General features: G+C 38.6%; 1 protein-coding gene across 2 annotated transcripts in view; it reads right to left on the bottom strand.

The window, feature by feature from the left end:
- Nucleotides 1-3,521: 3,521 nt before the first annotated feature.
- prkcbb (protein kinase C, beta b) overlaps nucleotides 3,522-25,871 on the bottom strand; it is a 121,542-nt gene continuing 99,192 nt past the window's right edge. Inside the window, exon 17 of one of the 2 annotated variants that reach the window (XM_055005126.1) lies at nucleotides 3,522-7,593. In XM_055005126.1, coding sequence (XP_054861101.1) covers nucleotides 7,438-7,593 — 156 coding nt within the window. In that variant the 3' untranslated portion in view covers nucleotides 3,522-7,437. Of the gene's footprint in view, nucleotides 7,594-19,591; nucleotides 25,683-25,871 lie in introns of those variants that run through there. The other variant, XM_055005125.1, reaches the window with a different exon arrangement.

Raw genomic sequence — 25,871 nt, 5'->3', positions numbered from 1 at the left:
TCTAACTCCTGGCTGTTCAAAAAATGAGCAAAGAAGTGGAGCTAGATGGGGCTTTGGTGGAACATGCAGACGTCGTTGAGTTATGAATTGTGGTGTGACAGCACCTATCTGTTACTCAAAGTGACCGTGCCCTTAATCATGTATAATTTGAGGTTTTGATACAACATAAACAGATGAGTTACTGCAAAAATCACCCCATACAGTAACCACCAACAGGGAAATTAGCAAGTCATATCACTACCAAATTCTAATCAGATGGTCCTTGTGTCATTTCTGACCTTCCCTGAAAATTTCATCCAAATCCGTTAGTCCATTTTTGAGTAATATTGTGCATAGACAAACATACGCCGACTGTCACATAACTCAGCCACGTTCCTTGGGGGAGTAATAAAGGCTTCAGTAAAATTAAGAAAAACGCTGGTTATAAATGATTTCATGTGTGTCTCAGAAGAAGAAGGGGTGGCTTCTAAAATGTAATGATTAAAAAGTTGGGATTGGAAAATACCTTAAACCTTAAGCTGAAGTTGCAAGGACACAGGTACTCCAGGATCCTCTCCGGGGGCACCATAATGGCTAAAAACCTGGCCTTGTACAGCTCCATCTGCTCCTTGTTGATGGGCACACCACTCATGTACACTGACTTTTTAGATATGATGATGGAGAACAACATCCATATATTTAGTCAACCCTGTCACATCATTTCACTATCTGCAGCCGGCAGACACAGCACTGTTCAAGAGCTTAAAACACTTTCAGGGATGTAGGACCCCTAGGGAGAGTGAAGGGAAATCACTTGACAGGGCATTGTTCGTGCCACTATTTTGAAAAGGAATAGGTGAAAGCTGCACCATCAACCTGTTCTTTGAAGGTCAGGGAAAAACCAATATAGCCCAACTGAGTTCAGTGAGAATCTTTTCATGCCATCTCAAACAACTGAGAGATCCTTTCAAGACACTCCAGTGGACCCTGCACTAACCCAGGTTGTCCTTCACTTGATGATGATGATGATGATGGTAATGATGATGATGATGTGGGATCTTCTGGGACAGCCCATATGCCACTCACTGTACAATGCTATCCATCCAGCAGACTCCACTCCTCAGTGCTTTCTTTCTTGTCCACCATTGTAAGATTTCCATTCCTGGTAGAGGAGGTTAAACTGGTGAAACAGCTACATGTCTCTCTCTAATAACAGATTAAATTTCCAGTTAGACAGCACCCAACCATCAACCACAACTGGGCCAAACCTCCTTCCTGTAATTTGACCATCAACCACTACGTTTCCTTTAACAAAAAGAAAGGGGGAGTGAATAAGGGAAAGCCGCAGTGGACCGAGAAGCTTATGCAGTCTGCCAGCGTTCATAGAAAAGACCACAAATCCACAGAGGAGTGGCTTCCATGTGCAGTCTGAGCCCAATGGTTTTGTGAAAGCTGTGCAGTGGATAATGCTGTTACAGACCATGATGGCTTCTGGACATGCAAGAACTGGCTGTTTCCAAAAATGTAATGAGCTAATTTCAGCAGAGTGTTGTTTTTATGCCTATGCATTAAAGGTTATTTAATTATCATCTATACTGCAGTGTGAGTTAAACAATGGTTTTACGCTTCAGGGTTTGATGTCTTGCCTTCAAATGTAACTATTTCGGTTGTATTTGTTTTCTGTTTAGTGAAATAAAAAATAATGTAAGATTTTGCAAGACAGGCTTGTGAGCGTTTAGCCTCTATTTCCGCTTTCTCTACATGACAGATATGTTAATATAGACTACTGAATGTCTTTCTAATGAATGCATCAAGACATTCTATGATTGGTTTTATAACAGCAATACTATTGTAAGTGGTAAAATTACTGAACATGGGATTGCATATGTAGCCTTGATTATAAGATTGAGGTGATTTAAGCCTTTTAACATAGACTATTTGTGTCTTAGTTTTGGACAGAGCTGTCCCACAGAAGGAAATTCAGAATGATAACACTGATATGTTTCTTTTATGAATGTGATATCTGCATTTTCTCTTTTGATTAGGACATATCCTGGGGATGTCAGAGTAGCACTGGGTGTAAAGTAAATGTATTAGAATCATATCACAATATATTCCAGAACTCTGAAATACAAAAAAATATCCTCCATTGGGCTAATTCACCCTGTATTGTATGCCTGCACGCACACACGACTTTGGTTTATTTGGGAAATGTCATTGTCTTCAGGGAAGGTTACTGTTTGGCAGGACAGAACATTTTGTATTTTTCACAGTTCTGTGTATTCTCATATGGAACAAATGTCAAGTCTTTTATACCATTGCACTTTGTGTATATGCCAAGTGTGTAGAGAAGCGGGTACAGCAGTTAATTGGCAACCTGCTTTGTTTCTATTTGTTGACCATCTCCTGTTTCCTCTTCTTTTCCATCACACGTCCTTCATCCTCATTTTTCATTCCTTGTACTTGTTTTAAATTTCATTTCGCCCCCACTGTCCCCTCAGCTGATCCCACGCTCTCTGATATATTGATGTTGTCATTGTGAGAAGTGTGATCATTATTATCACAAAGGCAGATGAAGCCAAGCATGGCCATATGGGATGTGCATACAGAGGTGTGTGTATATAAATGTAAAATGAAGGGCAGACCGCCAATTCAAAATATACAGAATAAAGACTTCTGCACCACACACATCACTAACAGGCACCTCATTAATCTTGATGCCTTGTAGCACACATACAGATTTATTGTGTCTAACAAAAAGGCAACCTACCAATGCCTTCAAGTAAACTCCCATGGCGTTCCTAATTATTGGAAGCTTTCAGGAGCTAAAATTGTGAGTGAGGAGGTTGGGGTGGATGGATGGGATGACAAAAACATACTTAATGTACTGTTGATTCATAAGGTCATTATTTTTTTCACCCAAACCATGATCCTTCCGAAAAGCCTAAATCTTCCCAAACAAAGGCACTACATAGCTATAATTAACACTTTGATGAATTCAACTGGTTGCAAAATTTAGACTTGTTACCAAAATAAATAAAATAGGTTGCACTTGACAAAAAAAAAGATTATCTCTGACAGAGTATTTACACCAAGTTTCTGTAGGTTGTTGGTGGCTAACAAGCTAACTTGCAAAATTAATGTGAGTTTGTAAATTCATTTCCTATTTAGAGAGAGGGGGAAAATATTTTGCAAAATAGATGGCAGATTTGATTAAAATGCTATTTACTGATTTAAACTAAGAAGATATAAAGTACATTTCTCAAGTAGCATGGTATACCTCAAATTAGAATGCTAATGTTTTTGTCTGATCAGCATCAGTTTGGTTAGCATAATCTATGCTTGCACCACTGAAAGACAAGTTTTTCATGTGTCCCATTTATTATATTAATAAATAACTATATAAATTAACAAAACATTGAGAGTCAAGTCAATTATATCAGTGGACTTGCTTGCAATAGCTGTTCTATTATCTTGTTTTTTAAATGGTCAAAATTACATATCCTTTGTGATAAGGGAATTACAGGACACTTATAAAAGTCTTAAGTTAATACATTTATTTTCAATTTTTTTATGACGCAACCTGACTCCATAAGGATGCAAAGAATGACTTTACACATAAACTTACTGTAATGCTGGATTCACAGTTTGTATAATCTCTTTTGAGTCTTTCTTTGCACCAGAGTAATACTGATATTCACATTCAGCACAATACAAAATCACCATCGCATTAGTCACAGATAAAGAACATTTGACTGGAAACAAGGCAATATGTGATTTTTCAACATGATTTATTATTCTACAATTGACAAAATCACAATACAGATTTTCTTATAAGTGAACTATCTCACATAATTACTCTTCTCTTGCATTATCTCTGCTGCTCTCTGCATTTAAAAACTGAAAATTATCTCCAGGTTATTGTTAAGTGACTCAGTATTTCACATCTAAGCCCAGCTAAAATCAAAGCAGAAGTAAGTTTAAAAGGCAGCTATCAGATTGTAATTGAACTGTTGCTCATCAGATGTCAAGTTTAGTGTTAAGTGGCTTTAGAAAGACTGCAAATGGTGGGAGAAAGAATTAGAAATGTAAAGGCAGTATGGGAGAAATCAGGGATAATGAGAGGAGAAAACAATGCCATGAGAATAGAAGAGAAGAGAAGAGAAGAGAAGAGAAGAGAAGAGAAGAGAAGAGAAGAGAAGAGAAGAGAAGAGAAGAGAAGAGAAGAGAAGAGAAGAGAAGAGAAGAGAAGAGAAGAGAAGAGAAGAGAAGAGAAGAGAAAGTGGTTGGAGAGAGTGAGCAAAGGAAAGCCTATAGAAGAAGGATAAAGGTCAAGAGGAAAGAAAATGAGGAAAGAAAAAGACAACAAGGAAGATGAGTGGGAGAGAATGAGAGGAAGAAGGAGAGAGAAAGGTCAGAAGAAAAAATAAAATGACAGGTGAGAAGGCGTGATCAAAGAAAAGGTCGGACAGAAAGAAATGCGGGACGGACGGAGGACACTTTTAGGCCAGTTCAGCCAGTCTACTACAAACCTGTAAAACTGTGTGAGCATTAAACAGATAGGTTTTGATTTCAGATGTCATTACATTGCAGTCAGCCCTGATATTTTTCTATTGCAACTCATATGTTTATTATTTTTTACTCCTAAACACATCGGTTTCTATATGTATAAATGTAACTATGGAATGGAAGACTCTTACCCCTATGTATTTGAAAAGTATTTATATATGTACAAATAAAGCAGAATGTGTTTCTCGTATAATACTGAGTAAATATGAAGCAATGAAATGAGACATCATTTTATCATAAATCAAGCAACATAAATTCTATTATTGTCCAATAAAGTAATTATCACACACCAGTCAAACACTTAATATAGAATAAATCCATATTATAGGATATAAAACAGAGAGAGATCATCACATGCATGCATAGTATAATTCCCCATAGTCATGAACCTTAACACAAAACATAACTGTGCACTTGTTGATGATTATTTTAAACTCATGTGAAGAATGGAGCTTCACACAACTTGTGTGTGTTACTGTAGATCAGTTGTAATCTCCTGTTAGCTTTACATCTGTGCTGTTTAATCAGGTGACATTAGAGATACATGTTCTTATTAAATGTTCTTATTAAAGACAGATCTATATTAAATTGTACAGTACTTAACATATTCGAGTTACATGCATGTACAGTGACACACTCATTCGTTGACTCAGCCATACAAACAGGTAGACAGCTGTCGAGTGCTATAATGCTTTAGGGTCTACGATTCTCAACAGCAGATGTTAAGATGAGGCGTGATTAATATTTATTTACACCCTCGATCGGAGCAATGTACAGTTCTCTTATGGGAAAGGCCGATACACAAAATGTACTTCATGTATTTTACATTTTACAACATCTACACAAAACAAAAAGGACTGCAGGGTGAAACTGCAAAGACTCAGGAAAGGGTTGCTGTGCATATTGATATATATGTACAATATAGGCGTGTGCACTTTATATAGTATGCATGAGGGTACTGTTTGTGCTAAAGAAGGGGGGAAAAATCTAGGCCTGTGCAATGGACCTACAGTATATGTCTTGTGTGCCTCCAGGAGCGAACATTTCACAGTCATTGTCCGCCTTGTTACGCTTCACCTAATAATTCCAACCCTCAGTCATGGATCGGACTATATGGCCGTGTGTGCGTGTGTATATGTGTATGTGTGTGTGTATAGTACACGGAGATAGTTGGCATTATAGCCAGTGTAATGTGGTTTTCAAGCTAGAAGGCAGATTTCCTGAATTTCAGCTGAATTTGAAGTAATTGGTTGTATCCAGTTGAGACACACACACGCACACACACACACACACACACACACACACACACACACACACACACACACACACACACACGCACACTTCCACACATGCTGTTACGTGTATTCAAGTCAAGTACATGCATATATGCTAATGCACAAACACAGCACAAAACACACACAAATGGATTGGAGGAATGAGGTGCAAAAATAATGAAATGAGGAAAAGCAGCATTGCCGTTGTTATTATTGCTGTTTGTGAAATTACTCACTTGGGGGTTGTCAAAGCAGCTCATCGTTCGCTGTGCTTGTGCGTCTGTGTGTGTGTGTTTGTGTGTGCGTGCTCCACTGGTGACTGCTGCATTGCCAGGCCTTGTGACACCATGTCACACTACGCTCCCACTGAGGCCTTGTCAGAAGTAGGGATTAGAGCCAAAACAAATAAAAAATAAAAAGAGAGACAACAGAGGGATAAGAGGAGGGAGAGAGGGGGAAAGGCAAGAGCCAAAATAAAGAAAAAGAGGGAAAAAGAAAAGGTTTGACAGGCTGTGATGTTTGCTCATTAGCCATATTCCTCTGTGACGGCCCAGTGTGAGATGTTCGGTTTAAGTGTGTCAGCGCTTCCACACTGCAGCTTGTGGCTGCTTGAAACAGGGAACGACGGTCAACACACACAAGTTGGAGGCAGTGCTGCTCATGGTGCACGGCAAAGATGGCTACCAGTGCAGGAAAGGTCTGCCTCTGTTTCCCGCACTTGCAGTAAGTGGTTGGATGTAGGTGTGGATGTAAGTTGTTAAACTGAGGAAGTTATAAAGTTTTCCTCCTATACATTTTTACAAAGACAGCAAAATATATAAAACTTTACACAGACAACATCATGACACACCACTCAACAATCTATAAACATCAGATGTACATTCCCATTGTGCTTTGTAGTTGTTGGTCCCATTTGGCCGCAGAGGACATGACTGAAAGCAGGAATAAAGGGACTGTGGCATATTACAAAAAAAAAAGTTATGGTTACTTATCAATAGCAGTTATTTTAACAAAACCAGGACATTCCCACCCCGGTGACTGAAATTGCTGCTCGAATCTATTTAGGACAATCTGGGTTTCATTTCAACGACTAGTTATTTTTCAGTGGTTTCATTTTTGATGTCACAATGATGCGGTGAAACGTGTGGAATCACAAGAGAACATATCACCACACTTCACTTAAGAATGCGAAAAATAGTGAAAAGCTTGTTGCACAATTTAAGCAGACTAATGCCATCAAAAGAGCAGCAAACCAAGTTCTATAGGTTTTATAATCGCTGCTTGAAATGAATAAAGGGAGAGCTAGCTGAGCTGCAGTTTTGGTTGTATGGAACTAATATTGCCCTACATAAATCTATCATGTGCACAAAAAGCAGATTTTGACACCTTGGACATTTCTGTTTTAAAACTTCAAAATCTTTGGTATCCAGTGTTTTATGCAGGTTTTGGTGTTGGGATACCTCTCTTGGGTGGACTGATTTTTTGAACAGACCCCACTGTGGCCTAAAAGGAATGCAGGCATTTACTGAACACACACAAAACAGCTGTAATTTTAATGTGAGTTTGCCTTCTTATCAGCTCTGAAACCTCCCTCTCTACTACCTATCAGTGTGTGTTAATTTCCAGGAGCCACGTATTCAGGGTTAGTGAAGGAGAAGCCGAGGAACTCGTCCTGGTCCAGGTTCATGATGACGAGTTTGTCCGTCGGCGTCAAGTCCGTCGCCATTTTGGTGAACTCTTTGTCGAAGTTGCAGGTGTCCCGACGGTTTTTCTGCAAGTGGAGTTTATGAAGGGAGGGGGTGCGATGGAAGGAAAGAAAAATGAAAAAAACAGTTGGAGGAGAAAGGGATGGGTAGGGAGGGAGAACAGAAAGCACTGTTGTTAAACATTGAGTAGTGGAAACACTTTGTCTGTCCTTATACTTTTTCTTGCTTGGAGAGAGTTTTTAAAGTAACATTTCTGCACATTAATGTTACCATGAACAAATTATACATACAGCACCTTAAGAATACTTCTATAGCACTCCTTCCATTGATAACACTCTCATGTTTGTCAAGCCCAGTCTTACTCCTGAGTCGTCACATACAACCGCTTTGCCAGGATCCCTTGGCGTCTCATTTGAGTGCAATAGGTACCCTCTAGCACCGTTTGTCAATGTACATATACATATACATATAAAAGCCAGAAGTAGACGCTATGAGTCTGCAGCCAAATGTTTTCCACTGGTGTCGTCACTGTCGCTCTTTTTCAGGCAACGAGAAACTTGCCCTGTAAAATGTGCTTAATGTTGTGGGGGTGTATTCTACTAATCGTGACCTTTTCCTATGCTTAACCCATTACTTGTGGAACCTAAACTTAACCTTTAAAAACAAACAGCGAGTGAAACTAACTCTCCTGCATGAAAGTCCTGTGACTCCACTTCCAACTGAACCTCTCCAACCTCTGACAAGGCATGTTTAAACTGCAAAAACTTCTAAATGTGAATTGGTGTCAAATGTTGATGGTGGCGCAGACATCAATAGACTGCATGTGCTTGTCTCTGAGACACCAGTGGGTTTGACAAAACTGCTGTATTTACCCCCTTAGGATTGAGAAATGGTCTGTCTGTTCAATACTAACCCCTGTTTCCGGTATTTATGCTATGCTAATTGGCAGCATTTACTGTACAAACATTTAAGTGGTCACAATCACCTTATCCAATTCTCAAAATAAGAGCAAACAAGTACACTATCGTTCAAAAGTTTGGGGTCCATCACTTTTTTTTTCAATGAAGATAACATTAAATTAATCAGAAATCTAGTCTAGACATTGTTAATGTGGTAAATGACTATTCTAGCTGGAAACAGCTGATTTTTAATGGAATATCTACATAGAGGTACAGAGGAACATTTCCAGCAACCATCACTCCTGTGTTCTAATGCTACATTGTGTTAGCTAATGATGTTGAAAGGCTCATTGATGATTAGAAAACCCTTGTGCAGTTATGTTAGCACATGGATAAAAGTGTGAGTTTACATGGAAAACGTGAAATTGTCTGGATGACCCCAAACTTTTGAACAGTAGTGTATACTCTGAAATCATTTCTTTAAAAAAACCTAACTTTTAAAGTATTGACTGTTTTGGCTTCTTGCAATTTCTTTTGCTGATTTCTAAAGAAATGCAAACATAATGGAAATCATACAGCAAGTATACCTTCAAAATTCAACACAATTCCAGGCAATATCAGCAAATTTGTAAGAAATATAACACATAAATTAAAAAAATCTCTGTAAACATTGGTATCGTTGATGGTAATTCATATGAGTACCAGTATGTACCTGTTGCTTCTGCAGATGCATCATTCGACTGTGCAGAATGTACAGTCAACAGCACGGAACAGACCACACGGCATATTAATTGCGTGTCCTTTGCTCAGATGTTTCTTTTGTTATTTCCCTTTTCCTCCTCACCTGAACATCCAATCTTTACAGTTAGGTCGCACCAGCCAGAAGCCATTTTTCAGTGTTATCTTTTTATGTGAATTGGAGGAATCTGGATGTTTTCACAGCTTAATAATGAGAACCTCCTTGTCCACCATGGCAGCTACAGACGGCATACTACCACCTGACAAGAAAAGAAGTTTGTACTGCAGGTGGGACATGCTAGATGCTGGAGTGAATCTAAAATAAAATAAAAAATAAAAAAATGCTGTTTTTCTGGAGCTTCAGCATTGAGAGGAGGGTAGAAGAGGTGCAGAGAGGACTCAACAGAGGGAGAGGTGCTAAGAGACACACAGTAAATCAAGAGAGAAGAGAGATGAGAGTACCAACTGTGACTTTGTGTAGGAGGTGTGTGTGTGTGTGTGTGTGTGTGTGTGTGTGTGTGTGTGTGTACTAGCCGTAGTAGCGGTAGTAGTAGTAGTAGTAGTAGAGGGTTTCTCTGGGGCAGAGAGCTGTTAATGCACCACTTGGCTCGGTTTGTGTATGGATGGAGGAAAGAAAAGAGTGAACAGGCTGTTAAAGATGGAGGAGTGTATGTTAGGTGGTGGGGGAGGGGCACATTAGACGCAGTAAAAGAGAGCGGCTGCCATTTGATTCACACACACACTGACACTGACACACTTGCACGGCTGGAGATTATTGGGGCTCGGCCTGCTATATACAGTACAGTGAAGCTCTGCGTAGAGGAGCAAACACCGAGGGACGATGGTATTCACACACACACACACACACACACAGCGCTATATGCCCAAAATGGCTTGTGGGATGTTCCCCAAAGAAGAAGAGCGAAGCATAGACAGTGCCAGAGCCAAGACATTACAGACTATGACACACATGATCCCCAATGTGCTCATTTTCAACTTTCATCAAAGTCACTGTGAGAACTTCTAGTCAGGGAGGCAAATACGGTCGACTTTGTTTGCTGAGATGCACCAGAAACAGCTACTGTATGAGGAACAAAGGAGGAAGCATCTACACTGTTATATAGTGGGTTTAATGGAATTATCACAATCAAACATTTCACCTGCTTTAATCAGATTTTTAAAAATTATATTCTCTCTTCGGAGGTGTCATAAAACCCTTCCTTGTAGATCTCATCATGAAACTTCCATAGATTGATAATTACATTGGCAAAAACTATTTATTGTATTATAAGATTTCTAAAATGTAATGCTCAAATATGCATATGGAGTTTTTCATATTGAATTAAAACTTATTTGCTTACATTTCCACTATAGAAATCAGAGCAATGGATGAAGCCAGGATCAAAATTCTTGTTTTAATTTGCTGTTAGAGCCTTGGGCTTTTACAGAGGAGATTTTGGATGTCTTGTTTTATCACTCCATGAAGGCAGATAATACTGGATAAAACTGGAAGATTTGGTGTATGCGAGTGCCACTGAAGAGGAGATTTCTGGCTCAAAGTATGAGAACATTTTGAGAAAACAGCCTTTTAAAATACACTACCAGTCAAAACTTTGGATACATCTTCTCATTCAATGCTTTTTATTTATTTGTATTATTTTCTACATTGTAGATTAATATTGAAGATTAACATTTTTTTGTTTACAACATAATTCCATATGTATTCTTTTGTAGTTTTGATGTCTTCAGTACTAACCTACAATGTATAAAATAATTAAATAAAGACCACTGAATGAGAAGGTGTGTCCAAACTTTTGACTGATAGTATATTTGTTGTAAAATTCTTAGCATTTTTAGAGGGCATCAATATTTATGGGTAAGAATTTGAACAGATATCACTACGGAGCTTCCCCTGGTGAATACTGACATTAAGACAATTATTTTTGAATGACAAGTTTTCTTACCTTTATTGTTTAAATATGCAACTATGGCATCTTATAATATATTACACAATATCAGTATGAATAAAACTAGAAAGTCTAGTGTATCTAAGTGCTGCTGACCAGGTTTCAGAAAAAAAAAGCATTTTGAGAAAATAATCTTTAAAAAGTATGTATTGTCAAATTCCATGCTTTTTTTTTATTATAAACAACTTATTGTCATGTAAATATTTTCTGAAACAGATATAACCATAAAACGTATCCAGTTGGTTACTTATTATTTTTTGCACAAGTTGTCTGAAATTTTATGTTTAAATATGCAGACTGTTTTGTATTATTGCATTAAATATACACTAAGTTGCACAAATGTCCAATAAACTGTAGTAAAATAAACAGAATTGCGCATTTTGGATGATTTCTTTTCACTAGTTTGTAAGAAGACATGCTATCCTGCAGTGTCTCACCCTCAGTGAATAATTATAACACATACAAATATGTGTGTTTGTGTCTGTGGAGACACCAAATAACCAGGAAAAACACTCACTGTGTAAATGCTGTCGCTGGTTAAGGCACAATATCAGAAAACCACAGGTAGAAAGATAGTGATCAGATGTGGAATGAAGACAGCAAAGAGGGAGAGAAAGAAATGGATGGAATAAAAGCTGGAGGTCACAGAGAAAACCTCACAAGGATCAGCCAAGGAGGAAAAAACATAACCATGAATATTTTGTGAAATACGACAGGAATGCCAACAGTTTAAAAAATATGTCCATAAAATCCAGAGTCTGAAAAACACAAACATCTGAAGCCACAGTCTGAATAATAAGACAAAGTTGAGCAGGGAAAGAGAGACAGAAGCAGGATTACAGACATGGACTTTGAATATAATGTTGGTCCAACACTTCTGAAGGCAAAAAAACTGTTTCTATTTCTAAGTGAGGAAGATGATGGTGGGATCAGAAGCATCAACGAGGAGGACAGAAAGGGACAGGAGAGCTCGGAGAAACCACAAACCAACGTCACATCTCCTACCTTTATCTGCCAACTGTCTCATGGCCTGAGAGGAGTTTCCTCCATCCACAGGGACACACAGCTGCCACAGCTGGCCCAGATCCACCTCTCCATTCCAGGCCATGATATCCGCTGGAGTGCCTCCTCTCAGGAGAAGCCTGCACTCCTGGTCGGTTCAACACTCATATGGATGTAGTTCAGCTTTCAATTTGAATGCCACTTATAGTTTAATCAGCTTTAGATGGAGTTTCATTTAACCCCATCAATTGAAGTCCAGAATGGTGGAGATCACAAAGCTTCTGAAGATAGTGAATGTGTCTCAATGAATTGTGTGTGAAGTGATGCACAAGATGTGTAGAACATATTCTGTGGATTAAGAACAGGTGTTGTGCATCTGGCTGTTTAGATGAGTGGATTAAGTGAGGTCACCAGAATCTGTGAGCAGTAATGACAAAGACATAATTACAGCTAGAACAAACCTAACACGAGTGTCGGGAAAATGTCAACTAAGAGAGGAGAGTCCACACATGCTCCTGAGAAGATGACAGTTCAGTCATAGCCCAGCAGTGACCAGGCAATATTTACCTGTCAAACTTTGGATTTTTCAACATACTCAAGTAGTTTTCATGGGCCATTTACAATATTTGGTAGTTAAAGAGCTTGGAGTGTCATGTGAACACACTCAATGTTCTATATCCGCCTGTCTACATGGGTCTGGAAGGGCACATGTGATGCAAATTTCATCATCCAGCCAAGTCTGCAAGGTGTCCTCATGGACCCTTCTATGAACCATACCGATTACCGCACTGCCATCACACCGACTGCACAGGTATCAGGAAAAAACACAGTCTTGCTAGAAGAGACTTTACAAAGAGATTCTGCATCATCCACTCCTTTGTAACTAGTCATTAAAGCAGCTGTAATTGAAGAAGATGCTGCTTAACTTTGGAATCACACTGACTGACAAGCCCAAACACATTAGGAAGTTCTAAATTATCCAGAAATCCTGTGTAATGGAGCTGCTCGGCACACCTCAGGAATAATCACAGTGACAGGGTGATACAGTCAAATCTGGAAGTAGTTTCTATATCCTGTAAAAAGTGCAAAGTCCCAGCGCTTTCTGAAACATCCACAGGAGCCCCATGTGTTTGTCTGTGTCTGGTGTAAGCAGAAATGTCACGCTTTGCATGGCAGCTGTCTGCTTTCAGTCTGTGCATATGGATACGAAGAGTACGCACCTGCATATGTGCTGTGTAAGAATAGAATGCTTAACAGGCCAGTATTCAGAGTCAGCTATATGCATGTGTACTACAGGGCATTTAAATGGAATTCTGATGTACTGGAATATGCATATATATATACACAACCATTCAAAAGTTTAGGGTCACCCACGCAATTTCATGTTTTCCGTGAAAACTCACACTTTCATTCATGTGCTAACATAGTTGCACAAGGGTTTTCTAATCATCAATTAGCCTTTCAACACCATTAGTTAACACAATGTAGCATTAGAACACAGGAGTGATGGTTGCTGGAAATGTTCCTCTGTACCCCTATGGAGATATTCCATTAAAAATCAGCTGTTTCCAGCTACAATAGTCATTTACCACATTAACAATGTCTACACTGGATTTATCATTCATTTAATGTTATCTTCATTGAAAAAAATGCTTCTCTTTCAAAAATGATGACATTTCAAAGTGACCCTAAAGTTTTGAACGGTAGTGTATATGTATATATTCATACACTACCAGTCAAAAGTTTGGACACACCTTCTCATTCAATGCTTTTTATTCATTTGTATTATCTTCTACATTGTAGACTATTATTGAAGATTAACATTTTTTTGTAAACAACATAATTCAATATGTGTTCTTTTATAGTTTTTATGTCTTCAGTATTAATCTACAATGTACAAAATAATTAAATAAAAATCATTAAATGAGAGGGTGTATCCAAAGTTTTGACTTGTAGCGTGTATATATATATATATATATATATATATATATATATATATATATATATATATATATATATGTACACACATATATACACATATATATATATATATTCATATATATTCACTATCAACCTAAATCTTTCTATTAAATATACATCTCAGTTCTGACTGTGGCTAATTGTCATTTAGCTTCTGACTTGCAGTCAAGACATTATTTTATCTGACTGAAACACAAACACACACATGTATGTGTCTATGTTCCCAAAACCTCGACAACAGTCCACTGTGTACATTGCAGAAAACTGTACACACACACAGATATTTAGCAAGCACACACATGTACACACACACACATGCACGCAAGCACGCACACACGCACACACACAAACACACACACACACACACACACACAGCTGCCAGCCATGTAGGCCAGCTCATAATGTGTTCCATCTCAGCACGCTTCAGTTGAAGTTAATGCTGCGAGGCAGAGAGACAGAGATATGGAGAGAAAAAATACAGGAAAAGAGATGCAGCAGAGGACAGGGCGTGAGATAAATATCAGTAGCCCTTGGTATAGATGCATAGATAGAAAGCTCAGAGTGTACAGTGGCATTAGGGAAAACACATAGAATTATTTTTTACATCACTGTGTTCCAGAGGCAATGGCTTTAATAGAGAAACATGACTCCGAGTCTTCAATTTAGTCTTGGGCTCTTTACTCCTCCCTTCCCTCTCTTCCTCCCCTCCACCTCTTTCTCTCTCTCTCTCCCTCTTTCTCCCTCATCCCATCTTTTTCAGTAACGAGAGGATTAGCGGGAGACGAGCCGATGTCAGCTGAGGATGCTGGGAGAGTGGGAGGCACAGAGGAAAGGGGAGGTGAAGAGGAGAGGAGGGTGAATGAAAGGCGGTATCGAACGCTGACCTGTTTTGGGCTGATAAGCGCAGGCTGCTTTGTGCTGAAGCCACTAGCTTTAATTTGGGGGCCGCAACATTTGGAATTAATTATCACACACACTCCAGCAGTGCTGCGGCTTACTGTGTACACTGGCTATTACATCCACTCCAGTACAAACTTTATACAGCTTATGTGCTGGAACTTACTGTTACACAGGAGTCTGAATTGCTTTATAATAAATTTGCATAAAACACAGCTGAGCTGCAATGTTAGTGTACACTTAACAAAGAGGGGTGTGGGGCATGTCTTCTGTTCAGGTTATTGGCTAAAGAAACCCAAATTATTCAATGAAAACATATATATATAATATATAATATATATAAGAAGAAAAATGCTCTTCACTAAGCTGAGTTTGTTCCATACCGGAAGCTGAACTGAAACTGACTCATTGCTGCTGTTAACTGAGATCTGATTGGTCAGATCTACTGTCTCACAGTGTTATATATTGTTTCTGGATAGTCTTTGACTTGCCTGCTAGTCAGATGGCTAATCAGGAAAGGTTTTGTTGCTCAGTGTTTCAGACAATTGTACGGATTACTTAAAAACCCTTTCATGTAGCTGATTTCATTCTTAATTCTTTTCAGTATAAATAGGGGGGCTGCACAGTGGATTGGTGGTTAGCACTTTTGCCTTGCAGCTAGAAGATCCCTGGTTTGCATCCCTGCCTTCCTGGGATCTTTCTGCATGGAGTTTGGATGTTCAGACTGTGCATGCGTGGGTTTTCTCCGAGTACTCCGGCCTCCTCCTACAGGCCAAAAACATGCTGAGGTTAACTGGTAATTCTAAATTGTCCATAGGTGTGAATTATAGCGTGATCGCTTGTCTCTACAAGTAGCCCTTCGATAGACTGGAGACCTGTCCAGGTGTTCCCTGCCTTCACCCAAAGTCAGCTTGGATACGCTTCAGTCCCCCTGCGACCCTAAAGAGGATTAAGCGGTGTATAGATCATGGATGGACGGATTCATGTGGTTCGTTGCAGCTTTTGTTTTCCAAGGTTCAGATTCTACATCACCATTCAAAAGCACTTCAGTAATAAAACAAATGCAGGTCTGTTCCAAGGTACTCAGGTCGGTGCAACAGCAGGTGAACACATCGACTGTCCTCAGATCAGATTGCACATTGTGCAACTTTTCATTGGTTTCATGTGGAGTATTCATTTTTGTCTCCACACAAGAAATGAAAAAAAAAACAACCAAAAAACCCCATTTACTAGTTTGGTTCAGATTTTTCTGCTTCTTGTCTTATCCCTGGTCCACTATCTGTTGCAAGTTTAAAAAGGTATTTAGCAAAAACAAAATTGCACTATTTTTTGAGTTTGGAATCAAAAAATAAATAGTCTGTGTGATTTCCTTCTTGGTGAAATGAATTATAGATTATCAGATGACACTCAGTCAAACAGTCACTGGGGTTAACAGGTCAGCAGACTATTATTTCTGCCCAAATGACCGGATTGCGACTGTTTCTGTGGCTTTGAATGTCCTTTCATTGAGGATCACAGAGGAGCTGACTGCAGCACTCCATTACCAGTGAGAGAAACTCTACTGCTAAAATCTACTGATTCAGACAGTATGATGGCATTTTACCACAAAAAGTTCACTTTAAAACTGTGTCAATAAAGATCTGATTATGCAAATACATGCACTTTGATACGAGAAAGCTTTAATATCATCCAGGCAAAAGCACCATATGTCCCTTTTCAAAAACAATTAGTCATTTTTACATTTCTTTTAATGGACAGATTAAACAGTAAATACATAATGTCCTAGTTTGTGAGAATCCACAGTGCTGGTAGATGTCGAGATGTGTTTCCTTTTGTTTTCAGTCTCTATACGTCCAGCTTCATATTCAACAGAAAAACACTAGAGTGGAATCAAGTTTCTCATCTCTGCAGGACAATGAATGAGAGTATTTCCCTAAATATAAAACTATTTACCTTAAAAGAAATCATTTATCATTTTGTGGGAAAACAACATTATGCCTGTTTATGTAGAGGACAGACTGTGAAAAAAAAAGAGTTACTGCATTCTGTTGTAAACGTGTCAACGACAGTCATAGTGCAAAGACTGCTGACTAATCCATGTTTCTTTAGTGCCACTGCATAAATGAGATATACGTGCTTGTATAAATCACAAGGTTAACTGCTAGAGCTGTAGAGTTTTACAGCTACATGTTGTAAATTATATACAATGTTAATAAGTACAGAGCTGATATTGTGGTCCAGAGTAAATATGACAGTAAATACCACATAGATTTAGTGAGTGTATATGTTCAGCTTGTATCAGGCCTGGATTAAAGAGTAACAGGCAACGTGGGTGGTACACACACCACCCAGGGTTTCCTCTACATTCATTCCCAGCCCAGCCGCCGCTCCTTCAAATTTTTTATTTATTTTAATCGTCACAAATACTCCACCGCCGCTTGTCTCCACTTTCACAGCAGTATTGCACTGTCGGGTACTCGCGAGTACTAAGGTAAACTACAGATAACTATCTTGCTCAGTATCTACTCTTTGAGGGGTTAATGCGACGTTAAATACTCGCGAGAGCGCGGCCTTGAAAGTGACGTCACGTCAGGGAGCAGGGAGCCTGCCACCGCTGCTGAAAAAAATCCTAGAGGAAACACTGCCACTGTTGAAAAGTATGGGGTCACCAAGACAATTTCATGTTTTTAATGAAAACTCACACTTTTATCCATGTGCTAACATAACTCCACAAGCGTTTTCTAATCATCAATGAGCCTTTCAACACCATTAGCTAACACAATGTAGCATTAGAACACAGGAGTGATGGTTGCTGGAAATGTTCCTCTGTACCTCTATGGAGATATTCCATTAAAAATCAGCTGTTTCCAGCTACAATAGTCATTTACCACATTAACAATGTCTACACTGGATGATTAATTTAATGTTATTTTCATTGAAAAAAATGCCTGTCTTTCAAAAATGAGGACATTTCTAAGTGACCCTAAACTTTTGAACGGTAGTGTAGATGATGATAGAGTCCACATGATATATCGATTGGCAGATTAAAAATTTGTGCAAAATTTGTGAAATATTGTTCACTGTTTTTAGAATATATATATATGTGTGTGTGTGTGTGTGTGTGTGTGTGTGTGTGTGTGTGTGTGTGTGTGTGTGTGTGTGTGTGTGTGTATGTGTGTAAAGAATGTCAGCTGTCAAATATCAGTCGAGCTCTTATTATGGAGGGTCTGCTGGGCACTCACAGCAAAATCTTATTATATCAGTTCAGTGCTCTGTGCTCTTTCCAGTAAAACTTGATGAAACTTACTTACATCCCCTCTTAGCCAGATGTTTCATTAGCTGTTCTCATAGGATATGAGGAATGCTCATTGGTGATATGCCTTGAGATTCTCCCCAAAACTGACCACCAAAACACTTCTGAGTAGAGTCCTGAATCTCGCAGGCATTCAATGCTCAGGGTAAAATATTGCAAAGTAATGCATCGCTGTAATCACATTACATTTGTCTGCTATGCAGTAAGGTAGCACATTTCTGTTCCTAATTTATAGCTAGCAATCAGGTACAGTTACCACTTTTATTCTGAGCATTCTGAACATTGCCGTCGGCTTTATGACAAAATGTCCTTATTAAAAGAGATCGGATTTGTGCTGATATGTGGGCATATGTAAAAAAAAATAGCGTTATATTGTTAAACAAATGTGAGGCGATATTGTAGAGTAATGCAAAAAAAGCCCAGAAGTGTGGCATTATAATACATTTTCTGAGTGACATCCCAATTCTTCTTGCTTCCTTATGAACACAGACATGATGGATAATTGGCGCACTGTAGATTTAGTTTCCCATCCCAGACATGGTTGACAACCACTGCATCCAGTTTGTGTCCATACGTGTTAACATTATAATGTACTAGAGGCAGTAAATGGTGCAAGATACGGTTATTAAAAGTAAATTTGCAGCTAGTCAGAGCAGCGGCAGCAGCAGTGGCTCGACTACAGTGGATTGCGAGCAGCTTTAGAGGCGGTGAGAAGCGGCTGAGTGGCTCAGCAGGGTTGTGTGTATGTAGGCCGTGTTCTGCATGTTATTTCCTTGAAGTCATCAGACCTACGCTCCCCCATCAGGGAAAGGCTCTTATGATAAGTGGCAGCCATGAAATATGCACAGCCTGTCGTAGCCGCCTGCCTCGCTTCAGAGCCTCGCTTTGCTTCCTCGTCCCCTCCCTCCATCCTTTTCTCCTCACCACTGTCCTTCTTAATACCTTTTCCTCCCTTCCCATTGCCTCCGTTTATTGTCGCTCATTGCTTGCCTCTTCTTTTATTTTTCATCAGTTATTCTTTCTCTCTTCCAGCTGCTCAGAAACCTCCCTGTCTGTCACCTTCCATCACTCTATCTTCCTTCTCTCCTTTTTTCCCCTCTCTCACTGTCCGCTATCTCCCCTTATTACTTACTCCAGCAACAGTGTGCGTTTGTGTGACAATGTGATGGATTAAGAGTGAGTAAATGAGGGGCTAAATTAAAGAAAGCATGGAGAAACCCACAGCCACTAGACATGCAGTGATCACACAATAAACATCCTCTAACACTGCTTTTAATTTCTTTATTTTAGGTATGTCTGCATTTTTTTTTTGGAAAACAACAACAACAAAAAAAGATTTGGCACATGGAAAGCATTGTGAAAAGCATTTTTTCCTTTTTTTTCTTCTTCAGATATATATGTATTTTCACACACAGCGCACATAAAAGCAGCTTGGATCACACTTTTGAAGCACTGCTGATACAGAAAACATGGACCGCCCTAATGTGTTAAATGTATATAAATCCTAACTAATAAAAAGGTCAAACAAAAGCGTTTTTTTTCATGCAGAGTTCATTTAGTTTCTCCTTCAGCAGGAAGGAATCCTAGAGACAAAAATACCAATCCTGGAGTAAGACCTTTCCTCTTCTCCTCCTTCAAAACACTGACAATAGGTTTAATTATATGCAAATACCAATATTTGACACAGTAATATATATGTTTCTGTATTAGCATATATATGTATTTGTTGTTGCTGTTAGAATTCAGGGGGTGATGACTGAAATAAACACTGATAGTAGAGATGGAACACAGACAATGGACACACATGCATTCAATTATACACTCACAATTATGGACGAAATATAAAACCAGTAAAATTGCTCTTCATTGCTGGACTTGACTAGAGATCTCTGACAGGATCCAGATGTTTACTATGACTTTCCACTATTAATGGAATCAAAATGTAGAATTACTTAATATAATACATTCCATTTGAGTGCGTTATATGAGACCATGCCTGAAAGTATGAATTGACAAAGCTTTGAAAGGAGGAAATAACAACCTTCAAAGTGTGACTTTCCCATCTGAATTTCTGACCTGGCTTTGGTTACCTTGTTTTTTTCCCCAACTCTTTATCGCCCATCTCTAAACCACAGCAAAAATCAAGCTGGTTTCACAGCATATTTCAGATTGTATACAATCTGTGCAGAAGACTGTAACACCAGTTCACGTGTAACTACAGCTATCAGATCAACATCGATCTTCTACTAAATTCTAGTCACTTTTAAAGATATTCTCAGATGTCGGTGCTCTTTATCTTCATAATAATGTGTAATAATGCTGACTGTGACTGATAAGTGTTACTCCTTTAAATGAATCAGCTGTGTGATAGTGTTTCTACTGGATAAACCTACCAACACCCTGGAGTTCACACAGTCAGTCAGACCTGATTCAAGTTAGACCAGATCCAAAATATACAAAATGCAATCATCCCAAACATATGCTTATACAGAGAACACCAACAATATAAGGTGCTATCATTTAACAGATGATCAGGAGAGAACAGCAACATGATAATGTCCTGAGAGCAAAGACAAAATCACAGGAACTTATTCTGAGAATTAACCTCTTGGAAGTCTAGTTGATAAAAGTATGGCCACGTTTTGCACATTTTGTAACTAACTGGGCGATAGATGATCATTTTATAACCTCTCCCATATCTGTAAATTAAATTCAAACAAGTAATTGTTATCAAACAGCATAAATCTGATTTCCTGAAATGTCCTCATACACTCTTTTGAGGATATTACATTTCATGTATTAAAAGTCAGTTGTGTGCTTGGATTCATTTATGGGATTGGACATAATAACGCTCAGACCTGAGACTTGTGGACAACGCTAAGTCCAACCTAAATGAAGTATAATTTGGATCCAGTCCAAGTCAGACTCTGGTCAGTCCTGAAATTCCTTCCAGAAAAATTAACAAAACTGACTCTCAGTAACAGATATACACTCCCCTCCACAAGTATTGAAACAGTGAGGCCAATTCCTTTATTTTCGCTGTAGACTGAGAAAAAGGTGAAAGCCTGGAAAAGCATCGCAAAAGAAGAATACAACAGTTTGGTGATGTCAGTGGGTCACATGCTTGATGCAGTTGTTGTACAAAAAGGATTTGCAGCTAAATATTAAGTCTTATTCACTTTAATCTATGTACTTTTGCTCACCTAAAAATGTGGTGTTCTGTTACAAATAATGCAATCAGATCCAGATGTAAATACCTGGAAATAAAAGCTGAAATGTTGATCTCTTGTCTCATATTCATCGTTTGATGTCAAACCCAAATGTTTTCAGTCTACAGCAAAAATAATGGAATTGGCCTCACTGTTTCAACAGTTTTGGAGGAGAGTGTACATGTAGAAAACTACTGATGAACGCCAGCGTTTGACTAGAATGTCAATGTGTCCACTTTGCAGAAACAAACTCCCCCGATGTCCCTCTGTGATGAAGAGTGGTACGTAAAGTACAAACGCTTCTCTCCTCTGGCAGAGTGGAAAAGACCCACTAATAACCTCATCGCCTCTGTATGTAAATCACTGACAGTTCTAACCTACAGTTCTGTCTTCCTGTCAGCAGGATTATTGCTAGCTAGGGAAAACAAAAGACGAAACACACACACACTTTCTCCTGCTTCGGGAGGCCAAGCTGTAACCTGCGTCCACTTTTACTGCGTGGAAATTCTTACTGCACACACTGATCAGACAAACACCAGTCACAGTGAGCTGAGCTTCAAACTTCCAAAAAATTTGATAAAAATATCCATGGCCACAAGACATTTAGGTCTGTTTCTGTTCTCTTTTCTACTTTTTAAAACTTTTCCTAGTAACTTTTTTGAGATGCTCGGGTATTGAACTTTGAATTTGAAAAGCAGGGATCTGGGTCCAGGTGGGTCCTTCTGTCTCCGTTCACCGAATGCCCCCCGTCTGACCATCTTCAATTTGACTGATTAACAAAATTGTCTATGGTATCATCTTTGATAAAATTATTTGAAGCGAGTTGGAAAACAGTGATGTTTGTTTAGCTCAGTAACAACATTATAGAACTCTTCTAGCTGGGGTCACTTTCAGAGGGGTTTCACCTATCAGGCCTGCTCAATGCATGTTCAAATATTGCCCATAAATGCAAAATATGAAATCTTAATTTATTTTCCTCAGTGACACTGACGGTCACCATTCTCTAAATTTTTAAATCTTCTATTGGTGGCAATCATAGAAAAAAAAATCTGCCTCTTAGGCTGAAAAAGTAAGGTGGAGAGTGGACAGAAATTTTTTGACCAAATTTGCCCCATCATATAACTGGTTTCAAGAATTCTATCAGCGCAGGGCTGCGCCATTGAAGACCATATGTACATATCAATGAACCTGCAAAAGTCACGGCAGTTCAAACATTGATACACAGATTGGTGCAAAGAAAACACCGCAAAATGTGACATGGCCTCACCTTCTTTAGGAACTTTTAACTCAAAGACTAAAGTCACCTATGACCCCAGATTTTAGAGATGTTTTACTTAACCTTTAGATGTGTAAGTGGGTCATAAAATGACCCGTTGAGGTCATTCTCTTGTAATATCTTTGTACTGAAAAGTTGCTATTATTTGATGCTCCAGCTATTCCTCAAAAAACATGTTTTTGATATCATTCCATTTAAATTTTTAAGTTACCTTTTATACTTTTTAAGAAATTATAATATTTGTATTACTACTCCAAGCTTCCATAAGTGGGTCAAAAATGACCCACATGCATTTCCTGTAGAATCTCATGGAAACCTGAGATTCTTATCAATTGTGACTGTCAGGAATATATTTACTGTGGACCACACACACTATGTCAGAAGTGTCACCAATCAGGAAGATTATTTTACATAGCGAGACCTGATGCATGTAAGTATTATCTACATTTTTTATCTCAGAAGAAATTAGATGCCATCAAATTGATATTTTTCAACGTACTTGCACATTCATGATTTTTGCATGAAAGAATATGAGTTATTATTATTATTATGTATCATCAAATTAGCCTACTTTATAGTTCCACTAGCAAGCAAACTAAACAAGCTAACATTGCTTTATGTAATGTTGGAAAAATGTCAACAAAATGGATGTTGACATGCTGTTCTGTGTAATCTTCTTTTTCAATCATCAAAATGTTCAAAATCTGTTGTAAATCAAAAAATAAATGTATTTCAAACATGAAATCATTATTGAGTGGATCAAAATATAATACAAACAATAACACAAATGACTATTCTTAACCAAAATGACAAAAAAACTGCGGAAAAACACATTGCTTCTTATACGGGTGATTTTTGACCCACTTATGGAAGAGTGTACGGTCCAATACTCGTGCATCTAAGGGTTAATAACATTTGTATGAATAGAAAAAGAAATCGGACAAATATGAGATAGCCAGACGAGAACTTTTTTAAAAAAAAATCAGCCATGGATCTAAGGTGGTGCTGTCCAGGGACTCTATGGGTGGAGACTGCAGCCAATGCTGATTGAAAAACAAAATTTAAGAAAGCTGTTAAGATTAGTCCATGACTGAAAGCTATTGTTCCAATTAAAATGCACTTTTACATTAAACGCTTATTTTTCTCCTTTACCGCTGTCTGTTATTTCCTTTTTTGCAACTCGTTGAGCTGCTAACCGAAAGCAAAGTGAAACCCTACTAATACTGCTTAATATGAAGGGGCTGCTGATATTCGCCATACAAACAAACAAACGTAAACACTAGGCCAGGCAAGGCGCTGGGAAGGCAATATGGACACATACGAAAATGCAAACGTGCATTTTTATGCACAATACTTGTTCACACACATAGAAAACATACATGTGCACACACACACACACTCTGTAAACAAATGCCCAGGTATTGGAATCATGCTTCTGTAAAACACAAAGAAACTAACCGCTAGTCTCTTTCATTGCTTAAATACAAGATAACAGAGTATAAGAAATAGTATTATCTATCTATCTATTTCACTGACTCACACCCTCTATAAAGACTACATTTCCCAACCACATTTTATCATTCTGACCTCAGTGTTGGGTGGACACTAATCAGCAGATGAAAAATCTGATATTTGTGGTACAATATTTTGTTAAAATGCCATTGGGAGACAAGATCCAGGGCTATTCTTGATATAGAATCTCATGCACGTATGTCAAGCATTCCAGTTTTAGCTAATATAAGGATACAGACACTATTATTATTATTGTACACTTATTAAAAAAGCACACAGAAATTACAAGCCTAAACCAAAATGTGCTGGAATAGCTGAGAAATGAGGAAAAGAAAAGGTAAAAATCACAATTTCCACCCAAATAAAAGTCTTAACATGGACTTCTGCAGCTATGTTACACAGGAAACCTTGCAGTTGTGTGTAAGTGTGAGCTGACTTGTTGATATTCTGTAGCGAAGTTGGATATTTTTTATCAAATAAACATGCTTGTGTCAGTTAAATTGCTCTTCAGTTATGTAAAAATGATGCTCTAATTATCCAAACAATTTTGTCTCTGAGTTGAAATTCTAAAATTTCTGAACTTTAAAAGGCCCCAATTAATTTGTAATCCTTATTCTGATCATGTATGGTGAAGTGAACACAATTTGTTGTTCACACTGTGAGCAGGATCAGTTGAAAATCATCCAAAATGCAAAATCATTTGGATTCAAAAAGCTTGTGGTGAATGAGAAGCTTCTGGTTTCTCTGCATATGATATTTACTGGATCATGCATAACATTAAAACACTAGTTTATAGTAACAAGCCTCTCAAAAATGATGCTAAGACAAAGTCAGTGGCAAACTGTAGCAATAATGTGATTACAAATGAGCATGAAAGATTTCTTTAAATACAATTAGCTCAACTACTCAGTTTAGTTTCCTACGTCCACCAGAGTGCTACAGTACATGCAGTCAGGTTTTTCACCTTCAGATAAGAGCCAACACATCATCTGAGCTGCAACAGTGTGAACAAGAAATGTGTGTTCAAAGTTGAATCTGTTCGTCATGACTTCATGTCTTCCATGATATTTAAAGTTAACATGTTTGTGCATGTTCCAGGGTATGCATGGCTGATACCAGAGAGAGGATTGTGTATATATTTGTGTGTGTGTGTGTGTGTCCATGTGTCTGTGCATGAGCTGAAATCAAGCCTGCTCGGTGTCAGTGGTGGTAGCAGCGTTTCCTGGGAACTCGGGGTTGATAAAGGAGAATCCCTGGAACTCGTCTTGGTCCAGGTTCTGAATCACTTCCTCGTCAGGAGGGGTCAGCACCGGCGGGTGGCGTGTGAAAAAACGGTCAAAGTTCTCGGCATCCCGTCCGCACTGTTAAGGAGGGATGGAGCGGGAGGGAAGGGGTGGATAGGAGGGATGGAGCGGGAGGGAAGGGGTGGATCGGGGGGAAGGATCGGGGGGAGGAGTGGGGATGGACAAAAATGGATGGATCGAGGTCGGGTGGGGGGGAGAAGGAAAAGGAGAACAAAAGAAGGGGAATGGCAGGTTGAACCAGGGTGT

Source organism: Amphiprion ocellaris, chromosome 19, assembly GCF_022539595.1.
Source record: "Amphiprion ocellaris isolate individual 3 ecotype Okinawa chromosome 19, ASM2253959v1, whole genome shotgun sequence".
Lineage (NCBI taxonomy): Eukaryota > Metazoa > Chordata > Actinopteri > Pomacentridae > Amphiprion > Amphiprion ocellaris.
This window is presented reverse-complemented; position numbering and strand designations above follow the sequence as displayed.